The sequence below is a fragment of the Molossus molossus genome, unplaced genomic scaffold (genome assembly GCF_014108415.1).
Source record: "Molossus molossus isolate mMolMol1 unplaced genomic scaffold, mMolMol1.p scaffold_m16_p_3, whole genome shotgun sequence".
Lineage (NCBI taxonomy): Eukaryota > Metazoa > Chordata > Mammalia > Chiroptera > Molossidae > Molossus > Molossus molossus.
The window spans coordinates 67,360,386-67,380,762 of record NW_023425366.1 but is presented as its reverse complement, the minus strand read 5'-3'; the positions used below and the strand labels follow the sequence as shown (position 1 = coordinate 67,380,762).

Below are 20,377 nucleotides of genomic sequence, written 5' to 3'. Positions count from 1 at the left end.
TTAGACTGGTATTGCATTAGGTACAACTCGGCTGATATATCAAATTTTGGGGTGATAACCAGCTTTAATTCAGAGCCTTTTTAGTTTTTCATTGAAAAATAAAAAGTTCAAAAGGTGACTTTGAAACCAAAAATTTGGCAATTGTTTGTTACTTAGTTTATATTTCTTGAAAACAGAAACACTGAAATAAAATATTTTGCTTCATGTATTTGTAATGAAACTTTTTTATACTTTCCAGGTCTGAGATACCACCACCCACCCCTGCCCACGTGCCTCCTAAGAAAACAATACCATTCTTTTCTTGGCCAACTCATGGACAGTCCTGGCCAGGCTTCCCCTTATCAGAGACAGGAAATAAACCATCCTTGGCCTAAGCCAAGGGAATCTCTGTGGAGCCAAGGGGAGCATCTCAGATCTTATGGAAAACTCGGAAGGAGATGGCCTAGTCCCCCTGCTGCCTCCCAGCACCCTACCTCCCAAGGGAACCTCTCTTCCCTAAATGAATGATGCCTGCTTCTAGGAGAGCCAGAGCTACTTTAAATTTTAAAGGCCCCTCAGACCAAACCCTTCCTTGAAGCTCATTAAACTAAACTGACTCTCTAGTAAAAGCCTCTTCTCCAGCTACTGTGCCATCACAACAAGCTCCAGAAGAGACATATGTCACCTGGGGCTTGTGGGTAGAGAAACACATTAGGAAACTAGCAATCCACAGCGAGCCTTCAGCTTAGTCTAGATAAGTTCAACAGATCATTCCTGAGCACCCACCACGTGCCAGTCACCGTGCTAATACTGAAGATACAAAGATGAGAAAGACAAAGCTGCCCTGTTAGGAGAAGACACTAACAGCCAGCGTGAGACAAAGCTATCACCCTCTCTCTGGAAAGACTCTATCAGCCAAACCACCCTGCCATGTCCAAGAGTCTTCACCTACACATCCCTAAAGTCACATACTTCTCAGGGACATAGATTTTTCTCTAAAATATTTACAATGACTGGATTCCTAACCCTCTGTAAATCTAAGCAAAACATCTTTTGGCTCAGAAAAGAGTTCCGTCTAAGCCCAGGGGCTTTCTCCAAAGCCAATAATCTCTCAGGATTCACAAGCAACGCCCGGCCCGGCAGTTCTGAGCTCACTGCTAGGCGCTGTGGTTTACACAGGCGGGCCTCCCACGGGAGCAGGGAGAAGGGGCCACAGTGAGCATTCCTACCAGGGCACCACACATCTGTTAGCAGACAACCTACCCTCTCAGCCCTTTCCCCTCCCTGCCTCTTTGCCTTTCGGCCACCTGCCCTCAATACTGGTGGCCACCTACGGAATGACTAGTTTCCACACTCAATGCATGCTAGATACATTTGTATACAGAAATTAACAAAGAGTTCAAACAGGTAATGCAATTTGGCTTGTAATTTTAAGGTTTTAAAATCTTAAATAGGGTATCATGGAAAAAAAAAAAAAGAAACAACGGAAAATTAGAAGCATGGCTTATATGAATTAGATAATGTGGTTACAAAATCAGCAACAAAAGGCTCAATACCTTAAAGCATTTTTAAGCCAATTTCAAGCTTGGAATTTAGTTTAGAAAACCATTATACCTCCTGTTAAGAAAACAACCTCTGTTTTTAACCTTAACCTCTGTTTTTTACCTTTTTAAACTACTGTTTTGGTGTTATAAACTCTTCTATTGTGAAACTGTTAAGACAACACCTCAGTAGAGCCACATTTTTAAACAGTGTATATAAACTAGATAAATATATAGACACTGTATCAGACTTGTGGAATAGACATAATGCAGTGTTTATATACTAAACAGCAACAGGATAGAGCAGAAGAATTACTCGGGGAGGAAAAAAGACACTAATTTTCTTGTTAAAAGATAAACATGTTCTTTGAAAATGTCAAGGCCAAAGTGTCTTTTTTGTAGTATCTAATTGCTGTTATAGTTTTAAGACACTTTTTCTAAGGAAAAGAGTTTTAAGAGTGAAACGAAATTTAAAAGCCCAAGTTTTCTAGTAATTTTGCATAGATTATCAAAGATCTTTATTTTTATAATATACTAAAAGAAAATGTTTGCCAAGTTTAAAAAAAAATTTTTTTTTTATTCTGAAAATAGTAAACTTGCTAGTTCAAGAGAGATTAAGAATATGTACTACTTAAGTAAACAGGGACAGAATGTCAAAGGGATTTCTATGAAATACAGATTCAAATGTCAAATGGAAATTCATATCTTTCTATATCAGGTCTAATGTTTACCAAGACTAGTTTTAGAACTGCTATAGTAGCTTCTTTAATAAAAATTATTTCATGGAAAAAGACACACACTCACACTCCAAATTGGGAGTGGTAGTATTTTTTTGAGGACTATCTATTGCAGGAACAGTAAATAGGTTATATATCCTAGGTCCACTCCAGCCAGTTGTCGACAATGGCCTGGAACGTTTTAAAAGAAGGATTTGCTGAGGCCCTGGGTTCACAGGAAACAGTGCATCAGTCCATCAGTGTTGGCTGTCATTGCAGGGGAAAGAAAGTGGTCTATCAGTCAGGCCTCTATCTGCACCTTCATACACACCATCCCCATCCCAGGGACCACTCTACCAGGTGAAAATTAGTATCCCCATTTTATGGGCAAGGAAACAAAGGATCAGAATGTAAAATAACACAGCCAAACCTATTATATAGTAAATATGCATCTAAGCAAGATCCAATCTAGGTCTTTCTAGTCCCTGTCACTACCACCTCATCAAGCTCAACACTAAAAAGGACCTTCTTCACTTTGCAAATGAGAAGACTTAAGGCCAGACACGCTGAGTGACCTGCCCTAGGACACATACTGGTCAGAAATCAAAGCCAAGGGCTGGAGCTGGGGCTCCAGCACGAAGGCTCAGCCTCCTCTGGAGGAGCCAGCACTACTGCCTTCTATGCCCTGGAAGCCGCCCTCCCCACACTTTTCAGAAGCTAGGCTTGCCTCTCCTCTAGATGATGTCAGAGAACCGTCGCTGGCCCCTGCTTCCACCCATCTGCTTCTCTTTGCTCCCGACTTCCTGGGAGGCCTTGGTTTGGGGGCTGGAGAGGCTACAAAGAGTGCCCCAGGCATCAGCACAACCAGCCCTTCCAGACCCCGGCCTCTGCCCCAGCGGGGGCATGAGCAGGTGCGTGTAAAAGGGTCCATAGGTAGAAGCATGGAAGACAAGCGAGAGAGTACGAGGAGAAAGGATTCTCCACATCACTGCTTATTTCTTTGTTTTTCATATAACATAATTTCATGTGTTGCATGTTCCTTCTGAAAATCTTCTCAGTAGGTTACACTAACATAATGTTTGGTGTCAACACCTCCAATGCAAATTATAAGCAGATGTTAACGACTTGTGCAAATAAGCAAATTGGGTCTCTTGTTAGTTTTCTTTTTTTCCAAATCATACTTTTACATATTTCAAGGCCACCTTTACTGCCCCATTCTCTGTGTCCCAGGCTCACACTGCAGACAGTGATGACTGTACCTTATCAGAAGGCACTTTGGAAAGTTTCCAGCTCACTGTTTGTCTTGGTAAGTGGCCAAATTTATGAGTAAAATGGATCTTTCTGGGGAGCATTTAAAAAAAGTAAATGACTGTTAGCTGCCATACTTTTCTACCATAAAACAGAATTATATCTTCCTTTTAGTAATAGTCCACCTGCTTATTTCACTTAAAAATAACTTTTTTTCCATGGCCGGTTGGGCTCAGCGGTTAGAGCATCAGCCTGCGGTCCAGAGAGACCCGGGTTGGGTTCCTGCTAAGGGCACGTACCTCGGTTGCCGTTTGTCCCCGGCCCTGGTTGGGTTGTGAGGGTGGCAACCACTTGATGTGTCCCTTTCACGTCGATGTTTCTCTCTCTCTCTCTCCCACTTTATCTGAACAAAAAATGGAAACATGTCCTCGGGTGAGGATAAAAAAAAACACAACTCTTTCTATCCTTGCATAATTAAAGGGATCTGACAATTCATTTTTAAGATTATGCTTTTGATCTACTAAAGTGACAAAATTATCCAAGCAAATAATCAATAATGGGCATTAAAACAACTCATCTTAATTAAAAGTAGGTAGCATTACTTTCCTACAGAGATAAAAAAGAGCTCTCAGTTGCCTTGGTGATAACACTACACCATTTACAGATGCCTGATGAAAGCCAGGCATGACCCTCCACCCATGGTTAGGTCCTTTTGCTCAAATAAAAAGTAAGAGAGCTGAATGAAATAAGCTAGGAGTCATATAATTTTAAGGGGACTGGTTTCAGATGATTAAAAAGATAGGATCTTAAAGAACTACACAGACAAAAATATTTTGGGTAATAGTGAAGATCACCCCATCCATCTGTTACCGGTGCCTGAAAGTTAATGAAACATATGGCAATGGAAAATATAAATTTATTTTCTTATTTTAATACACTACTTCATTGCCCTACAAGATTTTGTTGAAATTCAGGCAGGGTTAATCTGTATCTTGCAATAGAACAAAGTCATCCCTGTACCCAAAATATTCAAAGCTGAAACAGAAAGGTAAGAAAACAGGAAATAAAAATGAACAATAAACTTTGTGAAAACTGAAGCATACCTTGTATTTCAAAGACAACATCAGCAAGCATTGGTTTATTGAGGAAAAATTTGAGGGAAGTACTATAAAACCACAGAGGCTTTCTGGCTTGATAGGTTTTGCAATTCCTTAGGCAATTAATCTATAAGGAAACACAAAAATGTTATTTTAAAAAAACCTTTTAATAACATACATGGGCTGATTAGAGAATTTGGAAAACTGTGGGAAATGTTTAAGTGACTACTTATGGCCTCTCTGATCATAGCTTTCATGGGAATTTACCCTCAAGAACTACATTTTCTGCCTGGTGAGGGAACTGGCTAAGGGAAAACTCAACTCCACAGCTGAGAAGCTTCTGGGTCCTGAGCCCTGGGGGGGTCTCTGTTACCTGGGAAACAGCAGCAGCCCAACCTTATATGAACGCCTAGAAAAATATGTTTATGCATACAACCTGCTCATTTGTTCACTAATTAAGAAAGAACACACACAAAAATTCAATTTGTAATTAAGAAAAAAAAATACACCCCCTCCAATCACACCATGTCCTACTGCTTATTAAATCATTACTAAAATACCCGAGAGGGATGAATTAGTTTATCTCCACCTTTATCTACAACTGTATGATTCTCAATGTCACCCCTCCCCACACAAGGACTCGATCCGGATCCGGATCCAGAGAACCTCTTCCGGGGCTGTGCCTGTTAGTCCTCTCACACCCCTGGCTCCTGCCAGGGGCCTCCAATAACTGTACCTCTGTCTGACCTAGTGGTCTCCAGCCTTCCTGGGCTCCCAGCTCAGGATCTTGTGCTTTGTTTACCATTTCTGTCATCTTTCTGACATCCCAGGGGTCAAAAGCCAGCCCCTCTTTCCTCACCTCTGCCCTGTTTCCCCTGATGAAACTCACAATCTCAGCCTGGGAACTTTGACCTTGGCTTGCCTAGCTGGGGAACACAGAAAGATTTATCCCCCCAAAAATAATCAAGCATATAACTTTAGCATTAAGAATAAATATCATCTACTTTCCACTCTGGATTAATCTACTGCCTTGGGAAGTAAAAATATTTGAAGAGGGGGAAAAATTATCCTTCCTTATAAGGAAGAGAAACACTCCAGATTGCTATCTGTAAGCAAGACAGAAAATCAAAACAGGACTATACACATTCTGGTATGAGAGAGAACATTCTGATTCTATACACAATACACCTTAACACATTATGAAGGGATTGATGGGGAGGATTCAGGAAATGCCCACCCAAAAGAGAGAAACAGTCAAAAGCATCACAGAATTTGAGAGCTAGTAGGAACCTCAGAAATCATCCTGCTTATTCCTTATTTTATAGAAAGCCCTGAGAAGACGTGCACAAAGCCACAGAGATCATTTGTGGCAGCACAATTTAAATGTACATTTCCTTATCAGTGTTACCTCCCTGTGTCACACTCCACGAATGAGAGAGACTCTTCCCCCGGACAGTGCAGGAAGAAGGCACAGAAAACTCTTCTTTCCTCCCAGGCAAAGGAGGGAATTGGGTTCAATATCATGGATTCATATAGCCCCCAGCCTCCCCTTCCCCAACAAGAATTCATTTCATTCTTAGTACCCAAAGGAATCACTGTGTTCAGAATCAAACCCAAAAAAGGCTTAGCTGATAACAAACAGCAACACTTCTATCTATTTATATATAAAGGTTATCAGTTTGGATATCATAAATGTTATATAGATGTATATTATGTATGTATATAACAGATTCCGTTGTCACCCATGCCTTGAACGAGAAGGCTGAAGTTTGGATATACATTTTCTCTGGTCCATAAACTAGTTAATCTAAATAACTTTTAAAAAATGAATGCAGGTTTATGTGCGCATTTCTACGAAAGCATTATTTAGTTTATTTAAATTGCAAAATAGTTTCTACACTGCCACACACTTATGAAACTGAACAGCTTCTGTATACCTGCTTCAATGTGTTATTGAAATGAGAAGAAAGGTCTTGGCCCTTAATTCCATGTTACTTTGCTAAAAAACACAAAAAGTATCAATTTTCTCAAAGAATAGTCAGGAATTTTCATTAAAAACTAGTAAAACTTGATATTTTTAAAATATCAACTTAAAATGTTAATAACTTAGGCCCTAGCCAGGTGGTTCAGTTGGCTGGAGCTTTGTCTCATATACCAAAAAGTTGAGGGTTTAATTACCCAGTCAGGACACATACCTAGGTGGTGGGTTCAATCCCTGGTAAGAGCATGTATGGGAGGCAACCAACCAATAGATGTTTCTCTCTCATATTGATGTCTCTCCCTCTCTCTTTCTCTTTCTCCCTCTCTCTCTAAAAATCAATAAAAACATATCCTGGGGTGAGGATTTAAAAAATGTTAGTAACTTAGATTGTAGAATTGACAGTCATCTGTATAAAATATTAAAGAAATAATTTTTTCTTACATTTAATATAAACCTATATTCTGCTAGGCATTGTGCATAACTTACCTTCTAGCTACTGTAGCCAATCCGTTTATCACAGAATCGGAAATAAGAATACACTGGCTAAACTGTGTAATGCAGCTGTTTTAAGTGTAACAAACTTCCTTTTCTTTTTTATCCTCATCCGAGGACTTTTTTTTTGTCGATATTTTGTTCAGATAGAGTGGGAGGGAGGGAGGGGGAGAGAGAGAGAGAGAGGGAGGGAGGGAGGGAGGGGGAGAGAGAGAGAGAGAGAGAGACATCAATGTGAAAGGGACACATCGAGTGGTTGCCACCCGCACAACCCAACCAGGGCCGGGGACAAACCGCAACCGAGGTACGTGCCCTTAGTGGGAACTGAACCCGGGTCTCTCCAGACGGCAGGCCAATGCTCTAACCCCTGAGACAAACCGGCCAGGACACAAACTTCTTTTTCTAGCCCTTGCAGACTCTGCACAATCTAGATGATCAGAGGTTTAGCATGCACAGCAGATGACTGTACAGAAAGTCGGTATTTTTATAATCTTTGAATCTAACGTATACTTTTGAACCTGTATTGATAGGTGGAAAACAAACCTCTAACTGTTCTTTTGCTCAAAGAGATTTCTCAGAACTCTTGAAGAAGGCACACCCAGAAACCTCCGTGTTCTTGAACATTCCAGAGAATGTTTCAGAGGATGGAATCCATAAGTCAACATTTTAAAGATATGACTTACACATATATAAATTCTTACATAAATTAAAATGTGAGATGGTGAGACATAATGTTTTTTACATTTAAAATATTTAAATGACAAAAATATATACTTAAGGAAAACACAATTGTATATTATTGAGTCTTTTCATGACTCAATAGTATATTCATTATAGTATATCACTTATAATTCAGGGAAAGTCAAAGTAAACTAACATACAATAAACTAACTTACCTTTCCTGGTGTTTTTAAAATGCATTTAACTTTCTCAATTACATTTGAAACATCCCCAGAGTCTTTCAGCTTCTTCCTGATATCTTCCTCCAATTCTTCCCACTGGAAAGCACCTGTAAACAAATGAATATGTATTGACTTTTTCTGTTAAAGCAGAAAGAAAAATAAGTACCTTACTAGATATCAGTGTTCTCTCCTTTTTAGTATTCTAATTTTTCTTTACCAAATACAACCTTGTAATTACGCCAAAACATTGAAACAACTCTCACATTTTAAAAAATCAGTTTGACTTCCCCTGAATCATTCAAAACCTAGTCTTCCTCCGTGCGCGCTGCCACCTCTGCTGCAGATGCTCAGCTGGGGGCAACAGCCACGGCCAGAACATGAGTTACCATCACAAGTGCTCCAACACCCAAACGACTTACTTGCCCTGTAAGAAGGCAGATGTGGGCTTCCCTAAGGTCGAATTAATCGTACTAACCATGGAGAGCAGTGACTGGCATCAGGCAGAGGAACGGGCAGGAGGAACCGAACGCACTCAGAAGGTCTCATGCACTGTCAGGATCACATTAGGACATGTTTCACAACCACTTCCACAAACCAACCAGAAGGGGAGCTCGATGATTTTCGGATGAGCTGCATGAGCATGGCACTGGATCAAAATCACCTCACCTGGTCCCTCCCTCCCCAGTCTTCACTTCCAAGTTATCTCTGCCGAGGCTTGCTTCGCTTCTACATCACACTCTGCCACCCCTTCGCCTCACTGTCTTAAGACATTCCAATTGTATGGTCAGAAGTTCACCCTGTCCCCACGCACTCCTTTCGCTTGGCCTACAGCAGCCTCCCGGCTCCCTAGGGCCTTGTCCCCTCCGATCTATCCCACTATTCAATGCTGATGTGTTTCCAAAAGCACAATTCTGCTCATGATATTCTGAGAGATTACCCTCATCTAATCCACGATTTATAGACAATCTTAATTCCTAAAAATATAGTTCAAAAAGATGTGGTGTGGGTGGGCATAGCTGGGGGACCGAGGTTCCAGTTCTATCTCTGCCTTTAATCACTTTAAGCAAATCACCTCACCTCTCTGGGTAACCTGAGTCCTTTTCTATCTGCTCTCAATCTAGCTCTTCTGATGTTTACCTTTGTGTAGCAAGAACTTTGCCAGATGCCTCCGTGGATACTGGGGAGTAGAGAGCACAAGGTAAACATGTATTGAACCAATGAGATCCGGCCATTGCAGCCAGCCTGTACTGATGAGACCCAAAGCTAATCTGAAGCATCAGACTGACAGTCCAGAAGCCCTCAGGCCTCCAGACGGCAGAGCCCTGGAGCATTCAGCATTCTCCCATATCTTCAAACTTCTCCTTCCCTGACCTTTAAGACTACAATGTATACTGGGGGGATGGGACGGGGAAGGAGAGCCCAGACTTGAGGCATGTGCTGTTTCTGTGGTGTAAATATTTCCATCAAGGCCACATTCAAGCTACCAACATGACACTGCGGAACACAGAACACGGAATTGGGAATAATCGCAATCAGTTCTTGCAAGCCAGTGCCAGCTGGCTCCACACCCGGTGCTTCTTCCCACCTCTGACGGCTCATTTTCTAACTTCACTGTAGCTCCCCTTCCACCAGAAATTTTCAAAGGCGTGCAGTCCAGAACAAGTCTACAGTTTTTGTGTTCCTCTTCCTGCACTAATGATTCTTAACTTTAAGGTCACATACTCTTTTCACAATCTGATAAATTCTTTGTCTTGTCTCCAGAAAATTCCCCATGCACATGCAGACATTAAAGTCTATATAACAATGTCAGGGGTAGAAGAACCCTATGGAAGCCAAGGGATGCCAGGGCAAGACAAGTTACTCTATGCCGGTGATTCTCTACTCTTGCTATGCACTACATTTGCCTCCGGATCTTTTATAAAATACCACTGTGGAAGGTCTCATCCTCAGACCCACTGAATTAAAATGTCTGGTGCTGGGGCCCAGACATGGGTTTTAAAAGCCTCCCAGGTTAATCTAATGTGCACTGACTACTGGGACCACTGCTCTTTCCTTCTACATTTCATCCATTATCAAAACCCAGGCTTAGTGGTGTGCAGCAAACAGTATATGCAAGTATTTTTTATTGTCTACACTCATGCACGTTAAAGGAGAGCACAGACATTGGCTCTTAAAAGTAAAATCACATTAAAGAAAGAACACTATCTCCAGTAAGAAGATGATGTGAAAGAAAGCAAACATCAAATCTAAATAGATGGGATTAGTAGCAGATAAATCCCGACAGGTCACTGATCTGTTTAAGAACAGACACAGAGCCCTGGCCAGTTTGGCTCAGTGGTTAGAGTGTCGGCCTGCGGATAGAGAGTCCTGGGTTCGGTTCCCGCTAAGGGCACGTACCTCGGTTGCAGTTTGTCCCCGGCCCTGGTTGGGGTCATGTGGGTGGCAACCACTCGATATGTCTCTCTCACGTCAATGTTTCTCTCTCTCTTCTTCCCTCTCTCTCTTCCTGCTCTATCTGAAGATAAATGCAAAAATGTCCTTGGTGAGGATAAAAAAAAAAAAAAGAGGAAGAACAGACACAGAAAGATCCAATAATTAAAACTGAAAGTAAGACTAGTTCATAAGGGCACTCCAATGATTGGGCTGTTTTCATAATTAGAAATGCCAACTAATAAAGCAATAATCTTTAGATTGGGATTTTTTTTTTAACTGTGGTAAAACCATTTAACATGCAATTGAACCTCTTACCAGATTTTCAAATGTTCAATAAAATACTGTTAACAATAGGTATGATGTATGTATGCAGATCTCTAGAACCTGCTTGTCTTGCATAACTGGCTGAGATTTTCTTAACTTCTCAGAGCATTTATTTACTAGACACTGAGAGTATGGTCTACTTGAGTGTCCTAAGCCATGTTTTTATGCAGTGCAGAAAAGAGCATGCCACAGAATGACTCCACGAGCTGAAGAATCCTCTGCAAACTGAAGATGGTGTGCGCTTCCACATATTCATGTACCCTGGTGGCATTTCAGTCAGCGATGTGAAATGCTAAGGCCATCTGTGGCAAGAAGAGCTCAAAACTAAATTCTTGAGGCTCTTACAAATATTTAATTTCCTAACCATCTGAGATCACGTGACTCAGGAGTTTGCAAGCATCAAGACTGTGTCCAGGGGTATAAGAATGTTACAATTATAAGCCTTTTAAGGATTACTCCATGAAGCCCAGGAAACTGTAGCCCTCACTTTTCAGATTACTCCTTCTTTAGTGCTAGTCATTAAGTACTTATACATCATGCAGGGTTAGCTATTATCCAGTGGAAAATTAACATATACAATGCAGACATATTTTTACTTAGTCTAGAGATTTGAATAAAAAAATGAAAAACCTTACAGGTGTTAACGTATTAGCCAGACTATAAAACAGCCCCTTCCTAAATACAGGACCCAACTGTCCTATATACAACATTTCAAATTCTTAAAGCTTGAAAAAAGTATGTTATTTTAAAAAATTAAGATATTCTTTGTAATTTGGTTCATTAAAAACAAAGCCAGGAGCTAGATTTCTATGGGTTTTCAGCCACGTTTGCTCAGGGCAAATATTCCTGTGTACCACATCATGGAGTCCTGCCTCTGCTTTGCCAACCCAGCTGACGTGAGTACACACAGCTCCTGCCTCGCACAGGCCTCTAGCATCACCTGCGGGCAGGCTTCTGCGAGGAAACCATTACATACCTGAGTCTTTAAACCTGGGCTCTGTTCAAACGTTTTTAAATGTTTAACAACAAAAAGAAAAAAAAAAAGAAAACCACCCCATGAATCTGGCTTCCTTACCAAAGTCTCTGAAAAAGAAAGTTGTTTTAAAGTTGTCATTTGATTTGATAAAAAATATGAAGACAAAACAAACAACAACAGAAAAACCCACAAACAAACAAACCAGTAACCAAGTCACAAAGACTAGAAGGTAAAACAAAATATTAATAAATGTTTACGCATCCGAGAGTGGGCATCTGGTTGATTTCTTTCTAAATAAATTTTCTGTATTTTAAAAAATTTGTCTTTACTGTGGAAATATAGCTTTAACATAACTAAGTTAAACATAACTTAGATAATACAATTTTTGCTGGAGTCTGAGGTTATACTCTGTGAATAATTAAAGAACGATACATAGGTACCTAATGGAACATTTATTTTTCCATTGCCAACCAGCATCAGAATCTCCCTGCAGCCCCAGGTCAACGGCCTTTGGCTTTGGTCATAGCTGCCACCACTTCTTGCCGTGACATTCAGGAGAGATCAGATCAGAAAGGCAACAGCTCAATGTCGGATGAAGCAGCCGGAGCTCTGAACCGGTCAAGAGCTTGCAGATCAGCAAGCTGTCCTCACCACCATGGCCCACAGCCCTCTAGTCGCTATTCCCAGGCTCACTTAGTTTCCACCCAAACGCTAAGCATCCACCTCGCCAGCTTCCGGAACGGACTACAACAGCACTGCCAGCCCCAGCTCTGCATCAGTCCGCCTTGCAGCTCACCCCATTTTGATTTTGTGCCCTAAAACTGAGAACTGGGGGCCTCTCCTGGGTCTCTGGGGTGAACTCTAGGCCCTTATGCCCTGGCTGTGGCTGGTACCCAGTTCTTCCAAGAGCAGGTATTACAAGTGCTATGGTTTAGAGTATCAGTATCACCTGGGAGACTATTGGAACTGCAGAATCTCATGCCCCACCTGGGTCTCCTGCAGTACAACCTGCCCATTAACAAGATCCCCAGGTGACTTTGTGCACTTTAAGGTTTGAAAAGCACTGGCTCAGGTAATGGACAAACCACAACACTAACCACCTGCTGTCAGAACATTGGCCTTCCTGAGGTTGACTGCCCGAGTGGGGGGCCTCCTGAGTGGACTCCTGTCTATTCATTGCTCCCACCATCACCAGGGATGAGTTGTCTAAAGCTCAGTGATCATGTTTAAAAATCCAGAAAAACTTCTAAGAACAGCAGTAACTGGTGCCACCAGCCTGGCCAGCCTCATGTCCTTTCAGAACTACCCGTGGTTCCCAGAAAACAGCAATTACCAAATATTACATGTTCACTGATGCAGATTTCCCAGGATTTAATTTCTTTCAAATACCATCAGAGTGAACATACAAAAAACAAAATCGCTAATAGGTAATTGACTCTGGGGAATGGAACTGGGGGATGAGGAAAACTTTTCATTTTCTTTTCTTTCCTCCTTTTTCCCATCTGCATATATTAATTTTGCAACTAAAAGAAAATCACTCCCTTGCTGGCCGGTTTCGCTCAGCAGTTAGAGCATCGGCTCTCAGATCAAAGAGTGGTGGGTTCGGTTCCGATCAAGAGCACGTACCTCGGTTGCGGTTTGTCCCCGGCCCTGGGCGGGGTCGTGAGGGAGGCAACCAGTCGATGTGTCTCTCTCATGTCGATGTTTCTCTCTCTCTCCCCCTCCCACTCTATCTGAACATAAATGGAAAAATATCCTCGGGGGAGGATTAAAAAGAAATATCAGTCCCCATGAGAAAGACAAGCAGGTTCTGTCACCAGAGAGACATCTAGTAATTTTACTGCCACAGAAGTAAAGAGGATATAACTGACCTCAGAGTGTTCATGTGCCTATGGAAGTATTCAGTGGGTATTGTGGGAAACTTGCTGAATAATTCATAATTGCAACAGTAAAATCACTGAAAGGGAAAGCCAAACACTTCCTTCACAGTTTTCTAAACACATCATTAAAGTCATATTTTTTCTTTTAACATGTAAACATTGTTTTTCTTTCAAAATTAGTCTTAATTTCTGAACTGTGAGATTCTAGGTTTAAACATAATCCGTAGTTCTAATTCAACCGACACTGACAGACTGAAGGCACCGTGCTTGTGCACCCTGTCAGAGTGATCACTTATGCTTTCTCCAAGCCAATGTTCACTGAACAATGGATGTAACACCTACCACCACATTCTAGCCCAATCTATGCACATATTTTTAATCCAGTTAAATCTGCACGCTGCAACTGTACTTTACCCAACCAAGGATTTTTAATTTATAAAATTACACTATTACAACGCAAATGAAAAAAGTAAAATCTTATTTTTAAAATCAGTCATTTCAATTGAAGGTTATCAAAACTTTCTTACCCATAAGAAATGATACTTCTCGCCCTGGCCGGTTTGGCTCAGCGGTTAGAGCATCGGCCTGCGGTCCTGAGAGACCAGGGTTCGGTTCCCACTAAGGGCACGTACTTCGGTTGCAGTTTGTCCCCGGCCCTGGTTGTCCCCGGCCCTGGTTGGTCGTGCGGGTGGCAGCCACTCGATGTGTCCCTTCACGTCGATGTTTCTCTCTCTCTCTCCCTTCCTCTCTCTCCCTCCCACTCTATCTGTACAAAAAATAGAAAAATATCCTCGGGTGAGGATAAAAAAATAAAAATAAAAAAAAAGAAATGATACTTCTCTATTTGCAGACCTTTATAAACTTATCTGTTCCCGATTCTGATGTCTAGAAACAGATTATATATGTTTCTCCAGACACGTTCGAGAGAAGGATTGACCTTAATCTAGTATTTCATCAGCACATGATCCCAAGTGGAAAAAGAAAATGAAAGGAAGTTCTCAAAAAATATACATTTAGCCCTGGCCGGTTTGGCTCAGCGGTTAGAGCGTTGGCCTACGGTCTGGAGAGACCTGGGTTCAGTTCCCACTAAGGGGGCACGTACCTCGGTTGCAGTTTGTCCCTGGCCCTGGTTGGGTCGTGTGGGTGGCAACCACTCAATGTGTCCCTTTCACGTCGATATTTCTCTCTCTTTGTCTCTCCCTCCCACTCTATCTGAACAAAATATCGAAAAATGTCCTTGGGTAAGGATAAAATATATATATTTAGATGCTTACTGTAAAGTCATTTTACATTAATTCTTTTTCATTCCTATATGGGACATTTAGATGTGAGACCTTCAATTCATTTGCTGAAACGATTCAGATTAAACTTCTATTCTTTAAAATATAGTTGCTACTGAGTTTTTTTAAAAATAAGGAGAAAAATAATAAACTGAATCCTAAAAAGGTAAGAGCACAGTTAAGAAAAAAAGTTAAGTCTAAAATAGTCATAGCCATATCTCAGCCTACCTTTTAGTGCTGTTTCCCATTCCCAAACGAGATGTAATGACCCTGCTAATATCTCTCTCTATCCCTTCCCAAATCTGAGCGTCAAACAGAAAGGATAATATGTAGCTAAGTTTGAAGATGCAGACACTTATTTTGATATACACCTGGAACATTTTATTTCTTTAAAGTTAAACTAGATAATAAAATTCTGTAGTTTCACACTTAGGCTATTTCTTGCTTAGTATGAAGAAAGATTATGGTTTTTAGAAGAAGATTTAACAGGGCCCGTAAACTTGTCGGGAAGATGGAAAGCTTGGAACAATTCCTGTGTTTAAAGCAAACACTATTTCATGTATAATCTTCACTTCAGATGATGGGAAGATAAATGTAAAACTATCCAATACTCTTGAGGACCACAGGCATACTTCATTTCAAAAGATTAGGACAATGTGCGAGAACCATTTGGCAAGATACCTGAATAAATGAAGCGCAGAATGTCCGATAAACAGGAACAGAAGAGAACATCTTTAACGATGACTCGTAGCGGTGGGTTGCCTGGGGAGTCCTGGCTGGCACCTGGAAACACAGGCTCTCTGTTTATAGCAAAGAGATCCTGGGTAGTTCGGATGATACTGGAATCCTGAATGTCAGCTGGACTCTTCACGTTGAAAAGCAGCATGAACACGTGGCTCACGGCACAGAGAACGATCTTGTGGGCCTCTACCACCTCCTTCACGTCTGGGTTGTAAAATACCACATCCACACACTGGCAGCAGAACAGCAAGTTATGTAAGTCAGAGTTATAATGTGAAGCTTCAGCCTTCAAGACAGGCATTTTTTCTGTTTCAAGAAAGAAAAAAATAGTAAACTACTCTTTAGGTCTCCAGACCCAATTATTTCAGGTTTGCAACAAAACAGTATTTTTTGAATCACATAAAATTGCCAATATTTGGCCATTTTCTGACCTGCGAAAACAGCAATTTTATATATAGTTTAACCTACTTAAAAACATATAAAAACGAATTATGCAAGGACTATAGGATTTCATAACACAGACACACAGTAATGTTGTATTACTTTTTATAGTGCAAATGAAAAACCTGTTAATGCCACACGGAGCAATAAAATAGCATTTTTTATTATTTGTGTGAAATAAATCAAATACTGAATTTTAGTATGTTGGCAGTCATCATTCTTCACTGTCACCTGATGAAAATTCAAACAAATTCCTGAATAAGTCCTGAAGAACCCCAACCTCATATCAGGAGTCATTTTCCTCCTGGGACTGGAAGTGGGGAGAAAACTTATTAAAACTACAACTTCCCAAAGCCAGGGCTCAGTGTCTTGGACTTTATTGTTTAAAACCACCTTGACCATTTTGTGTTGATCCTAAAATTAGTCCATTGTTCCTCCTAGTAAAACGAGATACTTCCCCAGAATCAGTTTTCCCCTCAGCATACCTGAGGCAGAGTGTTGGCTAGGCTCCATTTCCTGGTTTGATTACTCACAAAAATAGATTAGCCTGCAATCAATTCAGAATACCCACACCCTAGGCTCCCATCATTGGCCCTAATTGTAAAGTTCTGCTGTCTAACTTTTATCCAAAGCTGAGCTGAGGAAAGTGTTATCTGTGAAGGATTGTAAATCACCGGAATTACGTGAAATTCAAACTTATTTGGCAATAAAAATGCTTTATGCTAAAGCAAAACTCCAATCTATAAAATGAACAATAACAAGATAATTTGGGGGCCAGGCTCCTTCTGCACTGAACCCCAGCCTTCATCCTCTCCACTGCATGGGGCACCTTCACAGACCCTTTAAAGCAGAGGAGAGTCTGGAAGCCATGTGCCCCAGAATCCAGGATGTGTCCTTCGAGCAAGTCAGGACCACAACAAATGATACCCAGGCCTGTGCTGTCTTGGAGCCCTGGGCTGTGTTCAGTGTGATGTCCACAGCTCTCCTAACAGAAGGGTGCAGGAAACAGCCTTGTGAAAGTTGAGACTGCATTTGCTGCATTTGGAAGCTATATCACCAAGTGTCCCCAAATGAAGACCCACGGGAGAAACTTGTTTAGTGGTAAATGACATGAAATGCTTTGCTTTCTCCAAGGAACGGGTGTGTTTTCTCTTCTTGACTAAAAAGAACTAAGAACTTATCTATCTTCTGCATTATGTATTTGGCTACTCCCCATGCAGAAAGTACTGAAGGCCCCAGTGTTTGCTACATAACAGACCATGTCTCTCCTTTCTTGTGCACTAGGAAGTTCAAAACCAAGTGTGTATCATTTATGGCAGCGATTTTCAACCAGCATGACACAAGAACTTTTAAAACATGCAATACCTGACTATTTAGTCGGGGGCACTGACCTCTCTTTCATTAGGTTGTTGAATAAAAAAATGACAAGCGCCAAAACAACAATAGCGGTCTGGTGTGACTGAATCAAAATTATACCTATTTTTTTTGTTAGATCAGCAAAAAATATATTTTTTGGTGTGCTGCAGAATTCTGATAACAGTTGATGTAATTTTATTAATTTTTAACTTTATTTTCTTTCAATCTTGTATTAAGGACATTTTTAAACATTCAAAAAAGTTGAAAGACTGATACAATGAGCACACATATAACTTTCCCTTAAATTCTGCAGTTATTAACGTTTTGTCATTTTTTGCCTTATCTCTAGACACACACACACACTCACTGCTGACCCACTTAAAAGTAAGTGGCAATCATCAGGACATTTGGGCTTTAAATACTTTCACATTCATCTCCTAAGGATAATGACATTCTCCTATTAACCACAATAGCATTATCATACATAAGAAAATTCACGATAATTCCATAATATCATCTCATTTCCAATCCATATTCAAATTTTACCATGAACATCTTTGAGATGTTTTTATGGAGCCAGAAACAAATCAAGGTTCATGCATTGCATTTGGTTGTTATTTCTCATTGGACTACAATCTAGAACAGCTCTCCACACACACACTAGGTTCAAGTTTTTAAGACAGTAGTCCTCAAAATGTGGACCAAGTGACACCGGCTTCCAAATCACGTGGGAACCTTATTTAAAAGGCAGGTTATAGGCTCTAACCCGGATTTCCTGAGCCAGAACGCCAGGTGAGTCCTAAACATACTGAGAGCTGAGAACAATTGCCCCGAGGCCTGTGAGATGATCTATAATAACATCACCTGAATGCTAGACATTGGCTAATCAATGCACCTGGTTGTTCCAGCTGAGGCGGTCTAATTCCATGAAACGAGTTGCTCATCTTCCTTTTCTTCATTTTTTCGCTTGTCTTCTGATTTAAGGCTTGAATCATAAAATACTCCAACTAAAACATGAATCAAATTTTAATTATGGCTCCAACAAAATTATGTATCTGACATGATTATTTGTACCCAAATCACATTTGCCAGATATTTTCAATGCCAGTACCATCTACATGTAAGCTTTAGCAAACACTTTCAAACATTCTTTTCATTAAAATAGAAAAATGTATCAGGTAGAGCAGATTGGGTCTTGTCTAAATATGAATAATCATTCAAGAAGGAACTGTTTCTTCTCTTTAATAATCAAGGGAGCCTAGCAATACAACCGCGTGAGTGTTGATAACCGTCTCTCTGGTAGCCACGGCAGTGAAGGGCAGAGGTCAAGGCAGGAAGAGATCTGGCTGTCACATGCTCCTATCAATTAGGGCAGCTCACACGTGCTCTATCTTTTTCCTGGATAAATTACTTTGAAATACATTTTTTATTTAATACATTTAAAATATTAACCACATGAACCTACACGGCCTCTGTGAGGCCCGGGGCAAAAGTACAAATGCCAGGTTCGGATTTGCATTCCCACAGTCCTCCGTTCCATGCAGCACAGAGAGAGTTGGGCCCGAACTCCAGGGCCGGAAGACCACCCCTTCTTTCTCAGCCCCTGCTCCATCCATGCCTCGAGGAGGCTTGTGCACACAAGCAGACATCCATGGTTGCAGATCCAAGCTCCGACCACTCTCCCTTCCCCCAATCCTCCCATACAATCACCCCTCAGCCACCTCTCAGGTCTGGGGGTGCACACACCAGGAGGATGTGGTCCACTTTCAGGAAGATGGAACCAGGAAAGAGACCTGCACAGGCCTGGGACACAGGCTCAGGACCAGCTACCCAGAGAGTTCCGCGGTCCTGGTTTTGGAGCATGGCCCATACAAGTCTGTTCTGTAACATCTGTGCGAATCAGTACAGGAGCCAGTAGCCACATGTAGGTATTAAAATGTGTACATGAAATGTGACTAGTGCACCTAAGGAACTGAAATGTTTAAAATTAATTTAAATATAATTAGCCACACGTGGCTGGTAGCTACCACATTAGATGCTGTGGGTCTAGGAGGGGCTACCAGCCCTAGTGCGCATATCCCTTTGGCTCCAGCATCTTCTGCCTCATGGAGAGGGTGCACTGGAGGAGGCTGGGTGGGGCTCTCTCAGCTTGAGGGCCCTGATCTGAAGGTAACCTTGCACAGCTCTCTCCATCCCTGACTCGTAAACATAAAATTTCAAATACTCCTTTCATTACCCAGCCAGTGGGGCTCAGCGGTTGAGCATCGATCCATGCACCAAGAGGTCGCTGGTTCTATTCCCGGTCAGGGCACATGCCCAGGTTGTGGGCCAAATCTCCAGTGGAGGACATGCAAAACGTGGCCAATCAACAGTCTCTCTCATCGATGTTTCTATCTCTCTCTCCCTCTAAAATCAATTAAAAAAAATTTTTTTTATCCTTACTGAAGGACATTTTTGCATAGCGGGAGGGAGGAAGAGAGAGAAACATCGATGTGAGAGAGACACACTGGTTGCCACCCACGCATTGGGGTCAGGAACGAACTTCAACTGAGGTAGGTGACCTTAGTGGGAACCGAACCTGGGACTTTCTGGTCCACGGGCCAACGCTCTAACCACTGACCCAAACCAGCCAGGGCAAGAAAAAAATTTTAAATGCTCCTTTCACTCTGACATTATCGTCTCCATCCATATGCTTACAAATACCATTATTTTTTCACCGTCAAGATCTCAGGTATACTATACTTTTCCAGGATCTGAGAAGAAATCACTCTGATCCTATTTCCATATTCTCATTAAGTCTTGAGTTAAGGAAAAAGGAAACCGCCATGTTTTTCTTAACCTTGACCACATCCTCAATTCTTCTCATCATACTGCCAACCCTAACTGTAACACTAGGTATTAGGAGCAAAGAGAAACAAAAAATGGAAGAGAGAAGAGAATGTGTAAGTTGAGGGGAGAGAAGAGTGACTCTGAGAATTTCAGGTTCAGGA

At 41.3% G+C, this 20,377-nt stretch overlaps 1 protein-coding gene across 2 annotated transcripts in view; it reads right to left on the bottom strand.

The window, feature by feature from the left end:
• Positions 1-20,377, bottom strand: part of RHOBTB3 (Rho related BTB domain containing 3) — a 60,898-nt gene that overhangs the window by 11,336 nt on the left and 29,185 nt on the right. For both annotated transcript variants that reach the window (XM_036280601.1, XM_036280599.1), the window contains exons 5-8: positions 18,283-18,394; positions 15,531-15,896; positions 7,951-8,063; positions 4,588-4,708 (exon numbers count right to left, since the gene is read on the bottom strand). In XM_036280601.1, coding sequence (XP_036136494.1) covers positions 4,588-4,708; positions 7,951-8,063; positions 15,531-15,896; positions 18,283-18,394 — 712 coding nt within the window. The remainder of the gene's footprint in view (positions 1-4,587; positions 4,709-7,950; positions 8,064-15,530; positions 15,897-18,282; positions 18,395-20,377) is intronic.